The 23,152-nt window shown below is 45.2% G+C and overlaps 1 protein-coding gene and 1 pseudogene across 1 annotated transcript in view; both read right to left on the minus strand.

Annotated features, from left to right (window-relative positions):
* Positions 1 to 1,065, minus strand: part of LOC133132819 (actin filament-associated protein 1-like 1) — a 35,791-nt gene extending 34,726 nt beyond the window's left edge. Inside the window, exon 1 of the mRNA XM_061248570.1 lies at positions 958 to 1,065. Within this exon, the coding sequence (XP_061104554.1) occupies positions 958 to 979 (22 nt within the window). The 5' untranslated portion in view covers positions 980 to 1,065. The remainder of the gene's footprint in view (positions 1 to 957) is intronic.
* A 3,996-nt stretch (positions 1,066 to 5,061) lies between these two features.
* LOC133132589 (actin-binding LIM protein 3-like) overlaps positions 5,062 to 23,152 on the minus strand; it is an 88,940-nt pseudogene continuing 70,849 nt past the window's right edge.

A 23,152-nucleotide genomic window follows, 5' to 3' on the forward strand; every position in this document is an offset into this window, starting at 1 on the left:
ACTGTGTTTTTTTATGTAAGCTGTTGCAGGAACGGTTGTAATACAGACTGTTGCGCGCTATTCAGTCAGCTATCGGGTATTCTAAGAAGGAAAGTATATCAGCAGCTATCAGTGAAAAACGGCTCGATTTCTTATTGACATTACATCCACGAAAATTCTTCCACCAACACAAAGTTCACAGTGAATGCACAGTCAGAGTTTATAGTAATTATAGTGACAGAATGATTGCTACTCACGGTGAAAACAATTCACAGTTTATTTAATCAGTGTTCCACGTGCGTCCGGTTTGGCTGCAGTTGTCCGCAGCGACGTAAACGTTGTTTTTACGCATCGTAATGTTCACCGATACCATTATAAACACACGAAACGATTACACGCCGAGTTCCCTGTTGCCTCAGTGTTAGGTTCTTGTCCTGAACGAAGTCAAGTACATAATTTTCCCCAAGAGACCCACATTACTGTGTTAATGATGCGTTTCGACTTTCAGACCCCTATAACGGAACAGGTACCTGTAGGACTACTGTTCTGTATGCCCCCAGAAGTCATAAAACAGCAGGATAGTTTTTATGTTCTAACTGACCAGGGTGGAGCGCCTTTTTGGTCTTGGTCTCATCGTATATCCTAACCGTCATCAGTACCAACATTATCAGCAGCAGCAGCCACAACATTAAGGACAACGGGTTTGCAACAAAATTGAATTTTAGCCTGCCTATTTTACGCAGGCTGCTACCAATACATCACAATGTTCTCAGTGTTGAACGCAACTTGAAATACGTTTCGAAGAAATGGGACGAACAATCCCCTCCACCAATAAAACACTTGCCAAGACGGTTGCCAACTGAAAATGTTCTCTTAATCAAAGAAACGCGCGCGTTGCCAGATAAAGTGTGACGAGCTAAACTCAAATTACAGAAATCTTAAATCAACATGACATGGAAAAGGGGATCCGTTACTTACTATCACCACTGTTGGTGTCCATCTCAGGGGTATAGATTGCCCGTTGGTTATTTTATTTTATTTTTTTCAAAGTTTTACGAGCAATACATGCCCAAACCAACGTGCCCCTCAGCCTACAGTAAGTGACAAGGGTTGACCGAGTCAGAGCGGATGGCGCGTACACTTCCTAAGCACTCAGTTGGGTCCTAGTGCAGCTGGAACAGGTCTTGCAGAACCGTAATCCCCCCCCCCACACACACACATTTCACGGAAGATAGTATCTTTCCGAAGCTCTCACAGTGGGTTTGGATGACTGAAATATCCTTCCGATTTTAGTTAATCCAAAAAGTGCGTCGGTTCATAAACTCTACCAAGACGCTTTTTTTTTGGTTCAAACTGAGATGTGAAAGAGCCACACTCACTGTTTTGCGCTATCTGAGACCATTGCGGCTCTTTACGGTTACATGCAAGATCTGCAAAAGCAGTATCATCTCCATTCGCATGAATGTGGTTGAATGAATTAGTACTCGTGTTGAGCAACGTGTTTTCATTTAGCTACATGTACTTAAACGAAGCCATTTGCTGCAAGCATCACACCACGAAGCAATTCGAGAGATTAAAAGCAGCGCAAGGGTTGGGTGTGTAAATTGGGAAATAATGTCACAAACAAATTGGTGAGCACCATGTAACTGGAACATTGCGGTATAAATGTTTTTCAGAGAAAAATACAGGCCATTATCCATAAGTACCAACTAGTCTAGAACTGATGTACCGTAAGACCATGATGTAAACCGATGCAAGCATCAACGCCTCTTCAAAAAGTTTTGGTGCATGAGTGTTCCGCATGCAAGGAAGCAAACAACGTATAATTAGTTGCATATCATTTCTGGCAGAGAAGTTTGTACGGTTTGTATAGAACACAGAAGGAGCAGGCCAATTGACCATCAGCACGTGCAATACAGTCACAATACGTCATCTTTATTCAGTGTCCGTTAGCTCCGAACATAGCCCAAAACAAGTAATTTTTTCAATCCTTCCAGAAATCGTTTATTGCGATGGTAGGTTCTTGAATTAATTCAAAGGGTTTTAAAAAAAGATACATAAAAGCACACATCAAAACCGTACACGTGAAAACAGCATTTTATTTAAATAAAAGTCATACTATGTCCAATATTAGCACTGACAGGTAAAGTACAGGGAGATGATTGTACAGTTACAAAACAGAAAATGTACAATTTAAAAATACCACTTTGACCCCAATACTTAAAAAATGTATTTAATAATTGAGTTATTCTGTGTACTGGACCTGATATTGCTCCTAAAAATACAATCGACCATCTACAACACAGCACTGGTGGTTAATATTGTGAATGGCATGATTTTGTGCTTTAACCATGGAAATAAGCAAAAGGTAAATTTCCCATGATGTAATACCACGTTTCACCAGTTGGCAGTATCGTTATTACTGAATGACAAAATTATCTAAGTTCTCTATTGGGAACGTTTGTAATAACAGTTCTGGCTTACTGTACATAACTAGAATGCATTCGATTTTGACCTCGATTAAACTCCACCAATCAAAGATTCAGAAGAAGAAAGCAAAGAAGGCAAAATTCAGACATACATTTCAGACATAAAATCAGCTTGAACAGCAGAACATTTACTGCAAACATGAAGGACAGTAACTTTGGCTTGGCTGGGGAGTGCTTCTAAAGAAATCCCACCACAGGAAATAAACTCTATTTGGTTAAAATAAGGTTGGGTAATAATGATGTTAAAAGACTGTAAGTACAAACTAATATGCAATATTCAATGAAGCCATTGAGCACTGTAGCAGGTATGTGTGCAAAGTCAGTGGCGTATTGGTTCAGATCCCACCATAGTCACATGAGCTATATTTGTGCATATATTTCTTATTGTTGCAATGCTTATCAATGCTGCAGGAAAAAATATTATGAGAAAGCAAAGCTTTTCACACGTTTTGCAAAATGGCAATTTTTAAAAGAAAAGTTAGACAGCCCATAACGAGGAATACATTCAGACTAAAAAAATATTGGTTCAATACTGACTGCAAGCAAAACTAAGATAACTATGAGCCAGGACAACAACAAAAAAAGAAACAAAAAAAAAAGAAAAAAGATGAACTAGAGATAGGTTTCACACGAAAATCAATAAATCAGGAGCTAATTTTGATATGCACTTTGGAAAAACTGCATCTAATTTTTTCCATAAAACTTTGGTACACACCCTCGCTAAATCAAAATCACACACCGTTCATCGCATACTCGGATAAGTAGAGACTACGTCAGAATTAATCAAAACAACAATAAACCTACGGTGAGATTGCACAAGTACATTTTGGGCGTTGATTGGGCGCTGAGATACAAAGTGATGATGGTTTCATCATACGACATTCTGGCGATGTGCCTGGTATGCTAAAATACAGTCCGTTCAAACCCTTTTTCTGGTGCACACGTTACTGCTTAAACATAAGGCGAAATCTCTCCATTTAGCGTGTCACAAGGGCAGTTCTTAGTCTCGTGGAGTGACGCACCTGAACCGATATAATAAAAATAAAAGATACATTAAAATACTGAACGGGATTTTAGAACATCGCCGTCCCGAGACGTCTTCACCCCAGTCTCTCCGCACCTCACGTTGCCATGGTAACGTCGTGACGAGCACTCTGTATCTGAGCCGGAGTGTTTTTGTTAGCCATGTTTGGTTCCAAACTGCAATGTGAGGACCGTCGGGCCAGGTCCTTTTCTGTGGGATCAGAACCGGAAGCAGAACCAAGACAACGGCGTTTAAAACAGCCTGGCTTGTTTCTTCATCTCGTTCCTCTTCCAAAGAGCCTGCCGATCGAAGTCCGCTATCGTCATCCCAAACACCTGGCCGAACTCCTCCGGCGACAAGTGGCGCTGCCAGGCAAATATTCAGTTAGGGTAGAAAACAAAAATCACATTTGAAATACTGTAGCTATGCTCTTTTCATTTAATATATAGCAGTAACTTCTCAACAGTAATACACAATAGTTTGAAACCAATACTTATCAACCGTAAAAGTTTCCACAGTTCTCACCTCTAACCTGGTCCTGTCTACATCGTTTGGCAGTCTAATTCGCCCTCTAGTGGTCACTACCAGTTGTTCATACGGGTAAATCTGGAGGAGAGGCGAGAGAAAGTCGTCAGGAAGTTCTCACACAAAAAATGAAAGACTTAAAAAGTTAAATTAGGCACACTAATTTGGTTTTCCTTAAAGGCCATATAAAGAAAACGGCACTTCTACTGGGCTGAGCCTTCACATCGGCAGCGTCACAGACAAGTAGCCTACGTGTTTTCTCAAGTCACCGTTTGGAGTTTCGTATCCAGTTCCTGTTTTTGACCCCGACAATCTTCGGGCAGGACGCAGCCATGACTACTGTCGCTGGCCGAGGGAATTTTTCCTCGCAAACCTCTGCCTGACACTCAGAGGGCTACTGTAGGAGCTGATGTAGGAACTGTGACTTCGGCCGGCCAGTCGGAACCTCACAGCGTCTGGCTGTGGGAAGTGTGCTTTAACCCTCAAAGCCTGCGCTGGCTGGGACTTCCTCAGATACGCAAACGATACACTGCAATATCCTACAAATACGTGGAAAATATAATGATATATATTCCACAGAGGTGTAATATAGCCTATTACTATAACTTGTCACAATAATTAGGATATTTGCCAATATATTATAAAGTGTCTCAATATATAGCTAATATGTTTATTTCAGTGTATTTTACTTTATATCCTAGTTCCATAAGAGTGGAAATAATCTCAAACACGGTTAACACCTTGGCCTTATTAAATAGGTAAACGTACTCAGGCTATTTTATGTGCAGTTTATGTCTGCGGATACATACAAATGTTTCTCCGCTGTTGTCTTGTAAATTCTGCTAATTGCTTTACTTAAAGCACAAGAATACTTTCAAGTACTGGTGCCTGAAAATCACTCTTTACTTTTTCTTCTCATTTAAATTTAAATGTTAAAGTGTGTTGTGCTAAATGTGTCCCCTCTGCCCTGTTTGGTGAAACAGCGGTTGGATTTTATCTACTATTTAGAACCGTATTTTTTTCTCTGTGTTATTAAACACAATGTTGTTTACTGCGATGTTTAGCCCTCCACTCTGACCAGTGGAACTCTTCTCAGCTTAGTGTCTCACCTTGTATTCTGTGAAGAGATGAGAGAAATACGGGGTTACCACGTGCACAACAGATAACTTCTCTTAAACCTTTTTTATTACGTTTTTACTAAATAAGTAAAACAATATTGCCAATGAGGAGACAGTCTAAGTAACTTCCAGATTTGCCAAGAAAATTTCACTTGTCAAGCAAACGGTAAAACAAAACTAGGATAATCTTCTAATTCGTTGAATAAATTAATATTTTACATCCCATTAGAAGACTAAAACACTTGTTAAGGTGTTTTACAGTGGGGATTTTAAAGACACGTGAGTGTATTGCTCTTATCTATATTCCAGATGTTGCTCTAACTCCCTATAGCTCTGTTGTATGACAACACAGCATTTCTACAGCGTTCTTATTCCAGGCACGTGATGGAGCGACAGCTTACCTCTCATCCCCCAGTTCACCGCACTGCTGTCATAGTCGTAGTAATCTGCACTTTGCGGCTGAAAAAGACAATCACACCAAAGCTCACCACAAACTGAACGCACAACATGTCAGGGAAGCATAGATCACTCTGCAATTACTCTGTGCTGATATTCTGTAATCTGAGATCAAAGTAGATCAAATTATATGATTATTATTATTATGTCAGATGTCATAACTTCCTGTAGCCTGTATGTACAAGATACGCTCTCAGAAATAAAGGTACGAAAAGTATGCTTGCACACATAAATTTGAAACCCTAGCCAGCAATATATAACTCATGTCTAAACCTCATCCATGTTTTATGATGTCTTTATGTTCTAGTCTGCGGGGTCAGGCCCCCGTGGGCGTCAGGCTCCTGGTCTTACCCGCTGCAGCCCGTTCCTGCCGTAGCCTGGCAACGAGGTCGTCCCGGTGACGCAGGGGTCTATGGGAGAGAGCAGACCAGAGAAATCCACGTCAGCAAAAAACACTCACTATCCTCTTACATTACCAGAACATTTACACACCATCATAGCAGCCACAGAATAGCCAATCAACATCGAAGTTTAAAAGACTTTGGACTGGTTTCAAAGACACAGATTAAGCTTAGTCCTGGACTAAATAGAGTTTTGTATGGAGGAAATCTCTGTCTGCAAAACTGGCCATTCATTTCCATAATTCCTTTTTTTTTCTTCTTATCCATTTTATTTAATCTTCCACTCTTTAACAGCACTGAGTCGAGTATTAACACAATTGATATTTCATTTTTCTGGCAGTAGGCTTTCATCATCGGCAGTAATTAGATATACCCACTGGTATTAAGTATTCAGCGAGTTAATTGCCTGATTGCTGATCCAGGTAACTACGCAAAGCAGACTGGGATAGCCTATCAGTTTAAGTGTTGGTTTAATTAATCAGTTTCCCTCTTTCCAGATCACCTGCTGTCATTGGAACTGCCTGTGAGTCATCCAGCTATGCTGCTGCTCATTTTACAACCCATAAACCTTATTCATCACAGATGACGATGTAGACACGTGCAGTTCCACAGTGTAACCGCCAGGGGGCAGCAGCTGCACAGCAGTGTACTCGATGCATTTTTGTCATAGTACCAGCCCGACAGCCAGTGGAGCTAATGAAGGGTGTCACTGTACGTGTGTGTGTGCATGTGTGTGTGTGTGTGTGTGTAATGCAGGATATTGTAGATGCTTGCAGAATCATTCACCTGCTGGGTTTTATAATATGGTTCAAAGCAAGATAATGCACTTCAGGTAACTTGAAAGCAGCTTTTACAACAATCTTGTGCCTCATATTTCACAAATGTACATTACACGGTTTAAATTTTGTTTAATCTTATTTTCAGTTTGAACTATTTCCTGCAGTCAGGGTCACCATTTGTACAAAAGCATGTGACCCACGAGGATTTCAACTTGCCTTACAATCATTATCCTCATGCAGTCTCCATAGGCACTAGATTAGCTCAATCACCTGACTAATCATGCAATTAGTGGCTAATTGCGATCATCATTTCCCTAATATGTGGGGAGGAAAGTCATACAAGGAATGTCAAACAAAAAAAAGGCCTTCGAGTGATAGCGTGCCCCATCGTAACCCTGGTTAACTGCACAAAGAAGGACTGAGAACATTCTGTACGGTCTGGAGATGCATCCATACATACCCACAGCTGATTGACATTTACAAGAAGCTATGATCAATGGCGGTGCTGCCGTACGGAGACCCGCGGCGACAGGGAGTCAGGAAAAACATCTGTCAGCAGGGCACCTGGGAGCTTTCAGCAACGGATAGATGTCATCCGCGGTTTGATCGATTTCTCAGTGCGAAAGCTGGATCACCCCAAAGCTGGATCACCCCAGACTACCTGCGTTTCTCAGTAAGAATGTGCTGAACGCTAAGGTAATCTCCTCTGCGAATCAGATTAGGCGAAAGTGTGCGCTACAGGCTGCTTAAAAAGCACGACTGGGCTACACAGGAACACAATGTAGCAACATTCAGAACCGCCAATAAGACTCACGCCCGAGCTATAGAATAGAATAGAATAGAATAGAATAGGAACAGAATAACGTGATAACGTGAAAACTACTTCAGGTTCAGCCGTGTAAAATCAGGTGGGCTGGTTGGGGTTCTGCCGTGCAGTAGCCCGTCCAGTAACTCCATTTCTATTCCAAATTCACGATCAATGGAGACGGGTGGCGGCCTGTAGCGTAGTGGTTAAGGTAAATGACTGGGACACACAAGGTCGGTGGTTCTAATCCTGGTGTAGCCACAATAAGATCCGCACAGCCGTTGGGCCCTTGAGCAAGGCCCTTAACCCTGCATTGCTCCAGGGGAGGATTGTCTCCTGCTTTGACATATCAACTGTACGTCGCTCTGGATAAGAGCGTCTGCCAAATGCCAATAATGTAATGTAATGTAATGTAATGTAATGTAATGTAATGTAATGAGATGGACATTTGACTAACTGCTGCCGTGCTGTATGAGCACACTTGTTGCCCTGTGAAGGGTTGGCAGCGCTGTTTCCCATGAGTGTGAGAGACAGGACGCGGCGGCTAATCCAGTTTGCGGTACAGGCGGTTCTGTGACGGCTCCGTGGGGAGCGATCGCAGCGGGCTTGCGTGTGGACAGTTTCCGGACGGTAATTGTTGCGGCGGGTGCATCACAATGCCACCCCTTGAGCCAGACGGAGAAGCAGAGGTGAAGGGGTCGCTGAAGAATGGAAGCCCACTTCCTGCTTCGGCCGTCTGAGGTCATTCATACACACTGCCCTGCATTCCCACACTGGTGTCTGTGGTGAGGAGGACACACACACACACACACACACACACACACACATACACTGACACACACCAGACACACAGTCATACACACACACACACGCATTTACACACGCACATGGATACACACATACACTCACACACACCACACACACACATACACCCCACACACACAACACACACACACACATATGGGACCCAACAAAGATAGAAAAATGAACGCACACACCGACAAATACACAAACACACACATACGTACACACACACACACACACACACAGACAGACACGGGACCCCACAAAGACAGAAAAACGAACACACACACACACAATGAGTCACTCACCACTGTCTGCGCTGTACTGCGATCGGGGAGCTGAAAGACATAAAACAGACACAGCCCCCGGTCAGAAATAAATAAAGAAATAAAATAAAATAAAAACCCTTCGAAAGGCGGCGACACACCGGCGGCAGCCATCTCGTTTGCGAGCCGTAATAATGAGCGCTTCTGTTCGATCGGATCGCTCCCCCGACGCGGTCCGCCCGTCGGGCGCGGGCTCGATGAAAAGTCATAAAACCACGTCTGAGAATAAACAGACCCAGCCTGCCCCAGGGTCCTGGGGATACTCAATCCCCCACTTTACAGCCCCCGCTCCATCGCCTGCCCGCGCGCGATAAAACGTACAGCGCTAAAGTCGGCGCTAACTTTTAAAAGAGCAACTTTTACTCTCGCACAGTGAGCTTCCGAAGGGGCATCACAGACGCTGGCTTTCACTGATCTCTTATTTCATTAGGCTTGCTTGTCCTTCTGAGAGCAGAGGTGTAAAATCTAGGTCCAGAAAGTGAAAGTCCTCCCCGGTGTTTTGGTCCAGTCACCCGAACTGTCTCATTAGCACAGTTCTCCAGCCAGGAGGCAGACCGTTCATTAGTGAAATCAGTCACTGAAACCACTGAGTCCAGCAGTGGAAGAAACACCTGGCAGGACTTTTACTTTCTGACCGCTGGACTATCCACCTCTGCCAAAGGCCTGTGCACTATTTGGTTCCTCAGTAAAGGTAGAAGGTGCACTGCCGATAAAATTGACATGCAGTTTGATTTGGTTCTGGCTATCTTGCACCTCAGACAAATAAGTCCCGGGAGAGCTCACAGCAGTTTATATTGGCTGAGAAAATGCAGGGCCATGTCCTAAACAGGTACTCGCCTACTACTGAGTATACATACAGGTTGCACACTGCACAAGTTGTGTACAACTTGTATACTCGATAGCAGGCGAGTAAGCAGATTCAGACACGGCCCAGGGTGATGTAAAGTGACGGGGTGAAGGCCTGTGCCTAAGGCTGCTGGCGGGCCACGTGGGGAGCTCCAGACACGACGAGCTGCAGCCACTGAGCTCTGAATCGGGCAGGAGCAGCCGCGGAGCCCGACAGAGCGCAGCACGGAGGTGGAAGCGTCTCTTTTCTCCAAACGCGACGCAGATGCGGCAAGCTCGAAGCTCCCCCGGGACTCTCCCGGCTGACAGACAGACAGGCGGGGTTGAGGTTTCTTTTAAGAGCTAACAGACAAGCAGAGCTTTCCGCCTTCCGCTGCGAAGGAGAGCCTCCTGCCTCCACAGGATGAAATCTGTCTTCGTCAATCCCAGAAGCACCCGGGAAGGGGCTGAAACAGGCATTTTTAAATCGGGCGTGGAGATCGTTTTTTCCTCTTTCTCAGATTGCAGTGTTGTGGTTTGAACGTTCACTTCAACCAAACAAGTGTAAAAAACTTTTGTAATTCAATGCCCCCCCCCCCCCCCCCAAAAAAAAGGTGGTGGGTTGACTACATTATGCCCCCCAAAAAAGGGTTTGAGGTCTCAGATTCACCTGACCAATCCACAAGCAGTAGCAGTACAGAGCTGTGTGAAGCTCCATACCAAGTCATTACTCATCCCTACCCAAGCCTTCCACATCCACTACTGCATCTCTGCTCCATTCATTCTCTCCTCATGATCTGGCAACCCTGGGCCTACATCTTCTCTCGGAAGGGGGATTTCAGACACAATGCTGGCAACTCTGATACCGATTTTCCAACATCCAGTAATTCTGGATTGTGGTACAGTAGGGTTATTCTTGGGTTTGCAGTCATGACTTTAGATGTTTTTGCACACAGCATGCAGAGGACCGCTGGCTAGGAATAAAATTGGCCAATAAGTGAAATGTGGCCCAAAACAATGAAATTACACTTTTGTTTTTCCTTGTATGTTTTAGTCTCCATGTGCGTCTGTGTACTGAGTCACATTGTCTGTTTGTACAGCCACGCCCAACTGGCATTTGCATTTGCTGGCTAGGGGTATAATTTTATGAACCAATAGGGTACCGCCCCAGCAACAAGCATTTGTACCTTTTTGGGAACTTTCCGTACTGTTACATTTTCTGGGAGGGGAGGATGGGGTGTAAATAAAACACAGAAGGAGATGCAGACAGTAAGGGTGGTGTCCTCACAGCTGTTGAGGGTGTTGTCGTAGCTGGGAGGGAGGGCGGGGTATAAATTAAACACAGAAAAGGGAAAGTAAAGCAGAGTAAGGGTGGTGTCCTCACAGCCGTTGAGGGTGTTGTTGTAGCTGCTGCTCTGCAGCGCCTCCTTACTGCCGCTCCGAGAACTGCGGGAGCCTCCCCAGGGGTCGTTGTCATAGGAACCAGACCGAGCCTTCATCTCCTCCTTCAGAATGAGCCTGCCAATCCCACCCTGCACCTGGAGAGAGAGAGAGAGAGAGTGAGTATGTGTGTGTGAGAGTGTGTGTGTGTGAGAGAGTGAGTGAGTGAGTGAGTGAGTGAGTGTGTGTGTGTGTGAGAGAGAGTGAGTGTGTGTGTGAGAGTGTGCGTGTGTGAGAGAGTGAGTGAGTGTGTGTGTGTGAGAGTGTGTGTGTGTGAGAGAGTGAGTGAGAGAGTGAGTGAGTGAGTGTGAGAGAGAGTGCGTGAGAGAGAGTGTGTGAGTGTGAGTATGTGTGTGTGCGTGGGAGAGAGAGAGAGTGAGTGTGTGAGAGAGTGAGTGTGAGTGTGTGAGAGAGAGTGTGTGTGCGTGTGAGAGAGAGTGAGTGTGTGTGAGAGTGTGTGAGAGAGAGTGTGTGAGAGAGAGTGTGTGTGTGAGAGTGAGTGAGAGAGAGTGAGTGAGTGAGTGTGAGAGAGAGTGCGTGAGAGAGTGTGTGAGTGTGAGTATGTGTGTGTGCGTGGGAGAGAGAGAGAGTGAGAGTGTGAGTGTGTGTGTGTGTGTGAGAGTGTGTGTGTGAGAGAGAGAGTGTGTGAGAGAGTGTGTGAGTGTGCGTGTGTGTGTGTGAGAGAGAGAGAGAGTGTGTGAGAGAGAGCAGGTGAGTGAGATAAACAGATATAGAGCGAGAGAGCAGGTGCGTGAGAGGGATAGAGAGAAAGCAGGGGAGAGAGAGAATGTGTGTGAGAGACAGCAGGTGTGAGAGAGGGATAGAGAGAAAGCAGGGGAGAGAGAGGGTGTGTGAGAGAGAGAGAAAGAGAGAGGAAGAGCAGGTGAGAGATAATGAGACAGGGGGTGAGGAAGCGAAAGAGCAGGTGAAATAGATAGATAGATAGATATCAGAGAGAAAGGGGCTGGGCAGAGGGGGGTGTTTGGCCAGGGGGAAGCTGCCACGCACTGGCAGGGCATATGTTATGCTCGTCTCTCTGTGTGGCAGTTCTGTGCGGTCAGGGTTATAAATGACCAGATTGCACATTACAACCGCTAATGGCTCAGTGTCACCTTTTGCCAGCTTTCCTAAAATAAGCTGTCAAACGCTGTCAACGGCTCTGCTCAGGGAATATCCATTCATCTCTGCATATGTCAACCAAATCTAAATGATTATATCAATAAAAGAAATGGTTTCAATTACATTTCAATGAAACCGCTCATTTTATTTATGAAAATACATGTTATAATAGACTACGTTTACTGGTATATACTAATAGTGTTGATTCGCGTCATCCAAATGAGGCTTAAATCTAGTCCATACAAACAGACCGGAAGGCTTACATGAAATTAGGATAACAAATGATTCAGTATAAAAATAATGTGGTCCAATCCGACACATAACTGTACACACACACTGTGCAAAGCACTGTAAATATTTAGTGTGTAGCCATTTATAATAGATTATTTATGTGCATATGCTATCAGGGAGAACAGTGTTCCGTTAATCAGATTTGACAGGAACGCATCAAAACAGGGGCCATCTCCCGCTGTTAGCAGTAATGTGCTCGCATCCTGTCGAGAAACGTAATCAAATATTTACCACAACACCTTGCCGGATCAAAAAAGACGACAGAGCAAGGAAATAGCTATCCTTAAGGGGAGCATTTCGTTATCTTGACTTTGGTTTTACATTTCCATGTTCCATTGATTTTTATCTTTTATTTAATGTACTATTATCTTTAAAGAATATGCCTGATTGCCACTGGAAGAGAAGCAAGCTCTGTACTCTGAAAACGTATTTAGAAATGCAGCCAAACTGACCTTTGTCGGCCTGGTAAAGCGGATTTTTACCCAAGGTGCTTTTGAATTGATGCCTCTCATTCACCCATTCGCAGAGACAGTCACTCACCAATGGTGAACGGCTGCCATGCAAGGCACCGGCCATCTTGTCGGGAGCAAATGGGGGCTACGTGTCTTGCTCAGGGTCGCTTCAACACACCCAGGGCAGAGGATCTAACCGGCAACCCTCCGACTGCCAGACAACCGCTCTTACGTCCTGAGCTAATAGTCTGTGTATGGGACTTATGTATGTTACTCTGTTCACCCAATACAAGCACTCTGAGGTGTGTGCAAGTCTAGGGTGTGTGAGAGTGTGTTTAACAAGAGAAGAGGGATATACTGACAGGGAGAGGGAGAGATAGAGAGAGAAAAGTACTGTCATACTCTGTTAAGACTCTGATTCCAACCATCCTCTTCTCCTCCTGAAGAAAACCTTCGAGCACGAGGAGCTGGGCAGAGAGAGAGAGAGAGGGGGGGGAGAGAGAGAAGGAGGGGGAGAGGAAGAGAGAGGGGGGAGGAGGGGAGGGAGAGAGAGAGGGAGAGGGGGGAGATAGAGAGAGAGAAGAGGTTGCCGGGATGAATGGTAAGAGGATAAATCAATAACTTGAATCTGAAATTAGGCATAGAGAAACACAGGCATAATATTTTAAAAGGAATTTGTGAAATTAATAAGGAAGTGATATATGGAATAAATAAATATAGAAGCCCCTCAGTGACAGATAATAAATTCAACGACAGAGAGCTTTGCAGTGCAGGATGAAGACAAACATCAACGTAATATTTCTCACATTTCTTTTTTCTTTTCCTACAGTGGTAGAGCACAGATTAAACATGAAAATCACAGAGACAGCAAGAAGAACTCGCTGGAATGACCCTGTCTCACTTAATAATAATAATACATTGATTAACAAAAGCTGCCAGAGATTCTTACAATTATCAGAACAATGATCCCTGATATCATTTGAATGTAGTTAGTGAATCTAAACCAGACCTGCGTTCAAATAGTATTTGTTTTAGATTCAAAGACTTTTCTGTGCTCTAATGATCTAGCCTGGTACATACTGAATGTTTGTTTACTATACCCTGTATGATTTTGAACATTTGATACTGTAATTTTTGGAAATTTGCCTGCCCAGAAGGTAGTTGTGGTACCTTTAGGGGACCCAGCGTAGGGGTAGTAGTTGGTTAATTCTGAACAGAAGGTAGTTGTGGTACCTTTAGGGGACCCAGCGTAGGGGTAGTAGTTGGTTAATTCTGAACAGACGGTAGTTGTGGTACCTTTAGGGGACGCAGCGTAGGGGTAGTAGTTGGACTCGGGGTGGTGGTCTTGTGAGTACGGAGAGAACTGGGCACAGTTCATGATGTCATCACTGGTCTTGCTTTTAGTGGCTGAGTATTGGTCATCATCTGCAGAAAATAAAATAAGAGTGGAAGAATGAGGATTCATGAACCCCAGTGAAGCTTCATGAAGCGTTTGGAGCCACAGCGTGATCACCATTGCTGATGAAGTATGAACCAATCAATAACTGCCAACAAAAAAAAAATGCTAAGGTTTGGTTGAAGAAGAGGAGGAGAGAGATAGAAGGAGGAAGAATGAGAGAAAGGGAGAGAGTGATGGAGATATAGGGAGGAAGAATGAGAGAAAGGGAGAGAGTGATGGAGAGATAGGGAGGAAGAACGAGAGATAGGGAGAGAGAGATGGAGATATAGGGAGGAAGAATGAGAGAAAGGGAGAGAGTGATGGAGAGATAGGGAGAAAGGGAGAGAGAAAGGGAGAGAGAGATGGAGATATAGGGAGGAAGAATGAGAGAAAGGGAGAGAGTGATGGAGAGATAGGGAGGAAGAATGAGAGAAAGGGAGAGTGATGAGAGATAGAGGGAGGAAGAACGAGAGAACGGGAGAGAGTGATGGAGATATAGGAGGAAGAATGAGAGAAAGGGAGAGAGAGTGACAGAGAGAGATAGAGGGAGGAGGAATGAGAGAAAGGGAGAGTGACAGAGAGAGATAGGGAGGAAGAATGAGAGAAAGGGAGAGAGAGTGACAGAGAGAGATAGAGGGAGGAAGAACGAGAGAAAGGGAGAGAGAGTGACAGAGAGAGATAGAGGGAGGAGGAATGAGAGAAAGGGAGAGTGACAGAGAGAGATAGAGGGAGGAAGAACGAGAGAAAGGGAGAGAGAGAGTACGGAGAGAGCACTTGAGTGCCGTACTCTGTTAAAGACTGTCATTCCAACTGTCCTCCTCTCCTCCTCATTAAATCTGATTATGATTATGATCTAAATTAATCTTGCCTCTCATAATGAGGTAATTATAGTCATAACCGGAGATCATGACTCAAGTACAATCTAAAAGTGAACACACAAACTTTCTACAGCGAGGGCTTAGCATAGGTTAGACTGGCCCGTGTCATTCTGTAACCTCTTTCCTAAGCTATTATTAACACAAAGGAAATGTGTAAATATTTTTGTTGCAATGAAGCAAAAAAAAAAGAAAGAAAATGTCACATGAAAACAGAAATGAGAGATAATTATTGTACAGCACATAATCAGAACAATGCTTGTTTATGAAATCTTCAACATCCCTCAAGCTATGTTTTGAAACAGCTGGTAGCTGGTATTTCAAGCTGGTCATAGTGGGGATTTTAGACCAGGGATGATACCACAAACAACAGATATTTGACAAAAATAATAATAATCAAAAACATAATAATAATAATAATAATAATAATAATAATAGCAAGGTAACCTTTCCAAAAAGGGTTTTTGTATCCAGCTGATTAATGACACTAATGACATCGCTGAAATGAGCCCTCTGTGACGGACAGGGGGCGAGTGACGGACAGACACACGGACGAAGGAAAGATGGCGAGGTACTTACAGACCAGACAGTCGGCCGGGGAAAAGCATTGTGGGCAGGGCACAAGGAAGGGAAAAATACGGGAGAGGAAAAACAAAAATGGAAAATAGAGAGACAGGAAAAGGAACGTTATCGGCGGTTCGGGAGGAAAGGAGAGCACAGAAAAACCAGCTAACGTTGCTTCCCATGTGACAGAAACACAAACCACGGTGAAGCCAAATCAGACAAATCACGGCATGCAGCCTTCAGACTTTTTAACCAATCAGCTCTCTTGGTTGTCCCCACCTATGGTACATACGAAGCTTCTTCCACACGGGTAGCAAAAGGTCAAATGCCTTAGTGCATTACAGGCTCGGAGTGAAGCGGCAGGAATACGCTCACTGAAAACTTTCACACTCATACTTTTACAGTTTATTTCTTGTACAAGCAGCAGGTGTGGTAATCTGTGGACATGGATCACGTGTAACGCTGAGAGTGTGGAAAAAAAGACCAGCGATCGAGTGGGAACGGCGAGACACATAGCCCATGTCGGCGGAGAGGTCAGGGGTGGACGTCAGGCCGCAGAGAGACCGACACGCTCACAGCACCGTTAAATAAAGGGGCGGCCCGGGCTCAGCGACCTGGGAGCAGGTTCCCACCATCCTCTCTGCTCCTGTCAAACTGGCAGCGTGTTATCAGCCAGTTATTATGAACACATGTATTATGAATGAGCAGGGGGCTGCAGTTCCGTCTTCCTCTGACAGCCGGAGTCTCGTCGGGTGTGACTCGGGTGAGAGATGTGTGGCTCTGATGGGGCAGGTTTGCACAGCGCGGCAGACGTCTTTTCACAGGGGAGCTCTGAGCTGCAGTCGAAGCTTTCATCTTCCGTACCCTTTCATTTATATATAGACCGCAGATTTCCAGCAGCTTGCCACTGTCAGAGGCTGTGTGTGTGTGTTTGTGTGAGTGCTGTACGCATGTGTGCTTGTGAATGGAGGATCTTGGATGCTTCAGCTCCAGGAGAATTGTGGGAAAGTGGTGGGTGTAGAACGGTTTGTCCCCACCCACATCCTACCCTGCCCTGGCCCACCCTGCCCTGCCCTGCCCCACCCTCCCCAGCCTAACCCTGCCCTACCCTGCCCTGCCCCACCCTGAAAACCCCCTGTATCATGGAGGAGAAGCCTGTAATGCACACTAATACCCAGAATATGCAGTCAGAAGCACAAGTCAACACAGACACAACCAGAAACACGGGCACAAACCACAGCATGCAGGTCACGCGCAAAAAAAGGTACTGAAACAACCGCAATAAAACCAATGAACACAACTGCCTTTCAGTGAAAATATGCATAAATAATATCATATTATTGACTTATGTAACAAAAACCTACACCAATGAGCACCAAAGGACATTATATGAACAACAACAGCGCTCACATATCCAGAATCAATTTAAATACCTACAGAAATAAGTGCCACAAAAGAAAAAGTACCAGGTAACTGAACTTGGATAATTTAGTAAGATTCCAAATGTACTGTTTGACCAAATAGTCATTGCCTTTTTAACGAGAAACACTAGATACAGTAAACGCCTCCACATTTAGTGTGTAAAAGAATTAGTCAAGCGCAAACTATACTTGTAAATCAGACGGAAAGGTAAGATTCCCGAATGGACTTGTGGGAAATCCATTGTTGGAGCTCCGGTAATAGCTCTCTGAATCACGGCGATGTGCATGTCATTCCCGATAAGGGCATCGGCTCTGAAAGCGGGAATGATGAATGGAGCCAGGGACCCAGTGCCCGGGAATGCTGCCACGGAAGGAAGGGAGTTCTAACAGCGCTGTTAAGATCGCTGGCAAAGACACGCTGATCGCTGATCCAACACCAGTCACTCTACGCCTCGGCAAACTCCCGCATCGTGTTTTCCCCCTGGGCTAGAATCCAGAACCAAGTCATACTAGCAAATGTTTCAACTAGGCCAGCTGAATTCACACATTTATTCCTTTATCAGTTGATGGATATTACAGGCACTGCGAAGCTAAAAATGTGCTGTACTGCAGCGTACTACTCAACTCCACGTCCTGCGGGCCGCAGTGTCTGCAGTGCTACTCAACTCCACGTCCTGCGGGCCGCAGTGTCTGCAGCGTACTACTCAACTCCACGTCCTGCGGGCCGCAGTGTCTGCAGTGCTACTCAACTCCACGTCCTGCGGGCCGCAGTGTCTGCAGTGCTACTCAACTCCACGTCCTGCGGGCCGCAGTGTCTGCGGGTATTTACTCCTACTGTGCGCTACACCACCCAATTTCACGAATTATTTTATCTGTAATTTACCTGGTAATAAGCTGATTAGTGAAATCAGGTGTGTAGCGCATGGTGGAAGCAAATGCCTGCAGGACATGGTGTTGAGCAGCACTGCTGTAAAGTCCTGTGGAGTCTTATGGGGGGAGGGGGTTGAGATTTTTGACAGCCATGTTTGTTGAAGACACTACAAGCAGTCACTGCATTCACACTGTAACTCCCTAACACAGAGCTACTCCATTCTGGTCCTTGGGGCCTGTTGTTCTGCTGGTCTTCTGGTCTCCACAGTACAGTGTCCAGTGTTAGTTCAACTCTAACAGAGCACATAGTATGAGTACACTCCCAGAAATAAAGGTACAAAGTACCTAAAAAGGTACAAATGCTGGTTGCTGGGGCGGTACCCGACAGGTACATAAAATTGTACCCCTCGCCAGCAATATATAATTAATTTCTACCTTTTTTGCTTGGAAAGCGTTTTCTACACAGAGAAAACATTACTGTACTTTCAGGGTACATTTGGGAAATTCGATCCTTGGAGAACAAAAATGTACCTCCCCTGTTACTTTTTTTCCGAGAGTGTATGTACTTTGTAACAGCTGATATAATACTGAACTATGCGTGTGATAGTTAATTGGTTGCTGATTGGCCAGATTTAAGTCACTGGGTGCCCCAGGTTTAAATCAGGTTAGCGGGGAAGAATGAAAACCAGCAGTAACACTGGGCCTCAAGGGCCCGATTTGAGTACCCCAGTCCCAGCGTATCTCCAAAAAGAGAGTAACCCCAGGCCCTCTGAGGGCCCCACCCACACTGTACCATGTCTCTTATAGATGGGGGGCCTCCTGTAGATGTTGGACTCCCCTGTCGCTGAGGAAGACAAAGAAAGAGGAAGTGAAACACAAAGGACAGGAAGTGGGCAGAAGGAGGACAGGAAGGGGAGGAGCTGGCATCTAGATCAGAAGAAGGATGTGACCAGAATGTCATTTTCAGTCATGTCACAGGATACAGACCGTCCCAGTGTGCGGTTTGTGTTGTGCATCTTCAACAGGATGCTCAATACGGACCTGGGTCAAATAGGTAATTGTTTTGGATTCAAATACTTTTCTGTGCTTCGAATGAGCTTGTCTGGTGCACCAGAAGGCAAACCCAGGCTTCTGGTTCTTTTGGTTGGATCGATGGCGCCAGACAAGATCAACCGAGCACAGAAAAGTATTTGAAACCAAATTTCGTATTTGACCCAGGTGTGGTTCAATATTTTCTGTCACATGCGGGCCCAAATGGAGGAGTTTCACACTGCGTTCTGAAGCTGAGTCGGCCTGCTACAGAATCAGTGGGGAAAGCCGTAACGGAGGGGGAAGGTTTGGTTACCCACCAGGCACATGGAAGTGTTTGGGGGTGTGGTAGGTGGTGGGGGTGCTGGACCGGCCGTCCAGAGGGCTGTAGTAGGGGGAGCTCCTGCCACTCTCATTGCCCGCTGCCAAAGAGAACAACAGGAGCGTGAACCGAGCGGCCAAAACCGGGCTTCTTCTCCCAACCTCATGTCCTGCTCATACTGAGAGACCGTGAGAGATGGAGCTCACTAGCGCCACTGTGGTTAGCTCCAGTATAGGTCATACAGACCCGTTTTCAATGTAAAGTCAATGGTACAATTGCGGTCAAAATACAAAGTCAAACATTTTTTCCCATGAGACAGCGCAGTCGCAATCTGTATTTTTCCCCCATCTAATGCCTCCCCATGTGCGGATTTTCTGTACGTTATTGTGTTATTAGAACAATATGACAATACTTTGTTGACGAACCAAGGACAGATTACATCACTCTCTCTGACACGCTTAGCGGAGGAGCCGCATCGGCTTCCCTACTGCGCAGACTCTGGCTCCAAACTGTACAACATGGCAGCCCCGGTAAACTTGAGTCCCGAGGTTTGAAAACACCCCGGACCCCGGGGGGGGCGCCTGCGTTTGGGACTCACCGGAGCGGGGGGAGCGGGGCGAGGCGGGGGGGAAGCCGTGGCGACCGTACAGGGGCGAGTCGACGATTCCGGGGCTGGAGGAGCGGCGGTGTCTCAGCTCCACGCTGGCGCTGTCGTACATGTCCTGAGAGAGGAGAGGTCAAAGGTCAGAGCCACACCACCGGTCCTAAACCCTGCACCACTAATGCATCAGGTTCACACACACGCAGACACACACACACTCACTCACGCACGCATACAAACACACACATGCAGACACACACACACACACGCACACGCACACGCACACGCACACGCACACACAGACACACACACCCACACACTCACGCACGCACGCACACACACACGCACACCAAGAAAAGATCTTGTATCTTAAATGGGACCTTCCTGGTTAAATGAAGGATGAATAAACACACACACATACATGCACACACTCCTACAGTACATGTAAATTCACACATGCACACAGATACACACTTTTTAAAGCTGTGAAACACCTGCCCTTACAGACATGGGGTGGCAGTGCAGTATAATGTTTGAGGAACCGGACTTATACCCAAAGGGGCTGCAGGTTTAACTCCCAGGAGGGCCAGGAGCTGCTGTACCCTTGACCAAGGTTACTTAATGTGAACTGCTCTATATATCCAGCAGTATAAATGCATAGAAAGCAAAGTATAAAATTGCGTAAGTTACTCTGGATACGAACACCTGCTTAATACCGAAAACAGTACTCATTTTGGAGAGCAGCCATTTTAATCGTTGGCTGGGACCTCTGAAATTGACGGGGGAGGCAGATATATTACTACTAGAGATTATTACTGAGAGAGAGGGTGGAAACCCTGGGAGACTCCCTGAAAATCAATGAGATTAGTTCAGCTGTTTGTTTTGCATTCATACAAAGATGGGTGAAAATAAAAATTGTTTACACAGCTGACAGAGGGTTGCTACACACTTCTGGAACTCATCTTTCACCCTTAAAGGTCTTGTGGAAACACTGACACATTGACTCAAAAGGATGTTCCAGGATAATGTGGATGGTTGTATGGCAACCTGATTTCACATAACACAAAAATGACAAGAGATGTGTTGAGTGATTGATTGATTGAGAATAGAGGTGTAATTACCTGAGAGTACTGAGAGAGGGATCCCAGGGACTGTAGAGAGAGGGAGAGGGAGAGAGGGAGAGAGAGGTGGAGAGGGAGAGAGGGAGTCAGGGTTCAACAGACGGGTGAAGGGCCACTTCATCACTGTTGTCTCAGACTTTGAACCGGGCCGGGGACAATGATAATCTCTTAGTCACAGTACCTACCGCGCATCTTGGGTCAAACTTCTGGCCTTTTAGCTGGTTAAATGCTACTGCACGTGCTGACTATATCTTTTACCCAACATGTAATGTTTGTCCTCTCTAGGGGACATGAGTCTGCATACTAGCATACTACTGCAGATAGAGGCCGATTTTCATTGAAATGCCGTACTAGCAGCATGCTAAGTATGTGGTGTAAATCACAGTCCATGTCTTCCTGTAAACTGTGCCGAAACCCACACTATATGGGACATTCCATAAAAAAATTATAATAACAATAATTTGGATCTGCATGGTCATGGGAGGATAAAAGTTCTGTGGAAGGGCAGCAGAAATTGGCCAAGCAACTCAGCACCTGTCTGCCTACAACAGACACTTCTCATCCCCCGTAAATCCAAAACAGCAGTGCTCTCTGGTCCTCATATCTACATGCTGCCTAGATCTTTTTGGTGGTCTATTCAGACTACGAAGGCCATGGTTTTGAAACCCACTTAACAAATAAACATAAGTAAACAGGTGCAAGTTACCAGAAAAGTGTTTTAACACAATACCAACAAATAGTAGTATACATTTACATACTGAATGTAATCACACAGATACAATGCTGACTATAATATGTCACCTCGCAATCTTTTCAGATTTTATTTAGTTGAACCTATCACTGTATATAGTAATACCATAAAAGTGTCATCTATTATATTGTTATCGCTTAACACAGTTGATGAGGTGCTTATAAGAATTATTGCCATGCGCATTGAAAGAGATAATGACATGCCTTTTGAGTGGACTGTGCTAAGTGCATTTTTCTAGTGCAATAATTCATGCGGGTTTTTGGGCCAGGTACATCAAAACACGGGAAGTGAACCAAAAGCACTGGGGACAGAACATTCATCGAATTAGCCACCAAGGCACGTGCTGAAGCTTGATGTTTTGTTTTTGCTGGAAGCCTACATTTGATCATCGCGACCATGCAGAGAACACATTCAGGCCATTCATCCCTGCTCACATAGCAGCACTAAGACTATTTGAGTAGCACAAGCTTTCTGATGTATGCATACGATGCAGGACAACCAACAGTGAGGAAAAGAGGAAAAGTCAAAGAAAACTGAAACACAAAACAAATGTGTTTGAGGTGCTAGACTGACAGCTTTCGTCTGCATAATGAGAAACCCACACTTATTGTGCATTTTTTGGACACTTCACAAAACGACAGTATTTCACCAAGCAATTAACAGCTATATCTATCTGTTAAGTCTTCCCATTAACAGGTGAACATTACACTTGAAAACAACGTCATAGTCTAGAGAACATGAGGCGTAATTCTTCATTGTCATTGTTCAAATGGAGGTTTTCTTGGCATTTGAAATGCTTAATCGTTTGTGGTCACTGGAACATGTATTTCTCATATTTTATTTTGACACAGATGCCCATTAACCCTGGAAGGTGTGAGGTCACAAATACTGTGTCATGATAATGTTCTTAACTGAACACTCCTGGCAACCGAAAGCAATAGTTCTATAACCCAAAGAGTTCTACAACACCGACTTTGAATCTTGTACCTCAAAAAGCCTGCTTGTCAAAGGGTTCAGCTGGAGGTGGGGCAGACATGTTGGGGGTGGGGCATGCAAGGGTGGGGGTGGAGTATGCAGGTAAGTGGGCGGGGCTCTCGGCGCAGGGGGCGGGGTATGCGGTGGAGTAGGCGTGGCAGACGGGGTCGGGAGCGCGGCACAAGTCACACGCACACAGACGGGGGAGAGCGACACGCCCAGGGCCTCAGTACCTCCCCGCAGCAGGACCGATCTAGCCTGTCATCACAAAGCAATCTGCAATAGGACTCATAGGACAGGAGCTCTGGCCGCTCCAGATCATAAATAGCTTTAACCTTCGGCAGAGCGACGA

The sequence above is a fragment of the Conger conger genome, chromosome 7 (genome assembly GCF_963514075.1).
Source record: "Conger conger chromosome 7, fConCon1.1, whole genome shotgun sequence".
NCBI lineage: Eukaryota > Metazoa > Chordata > Actinopteri > Anguilliformes > Congridae > Conger > Conger conger.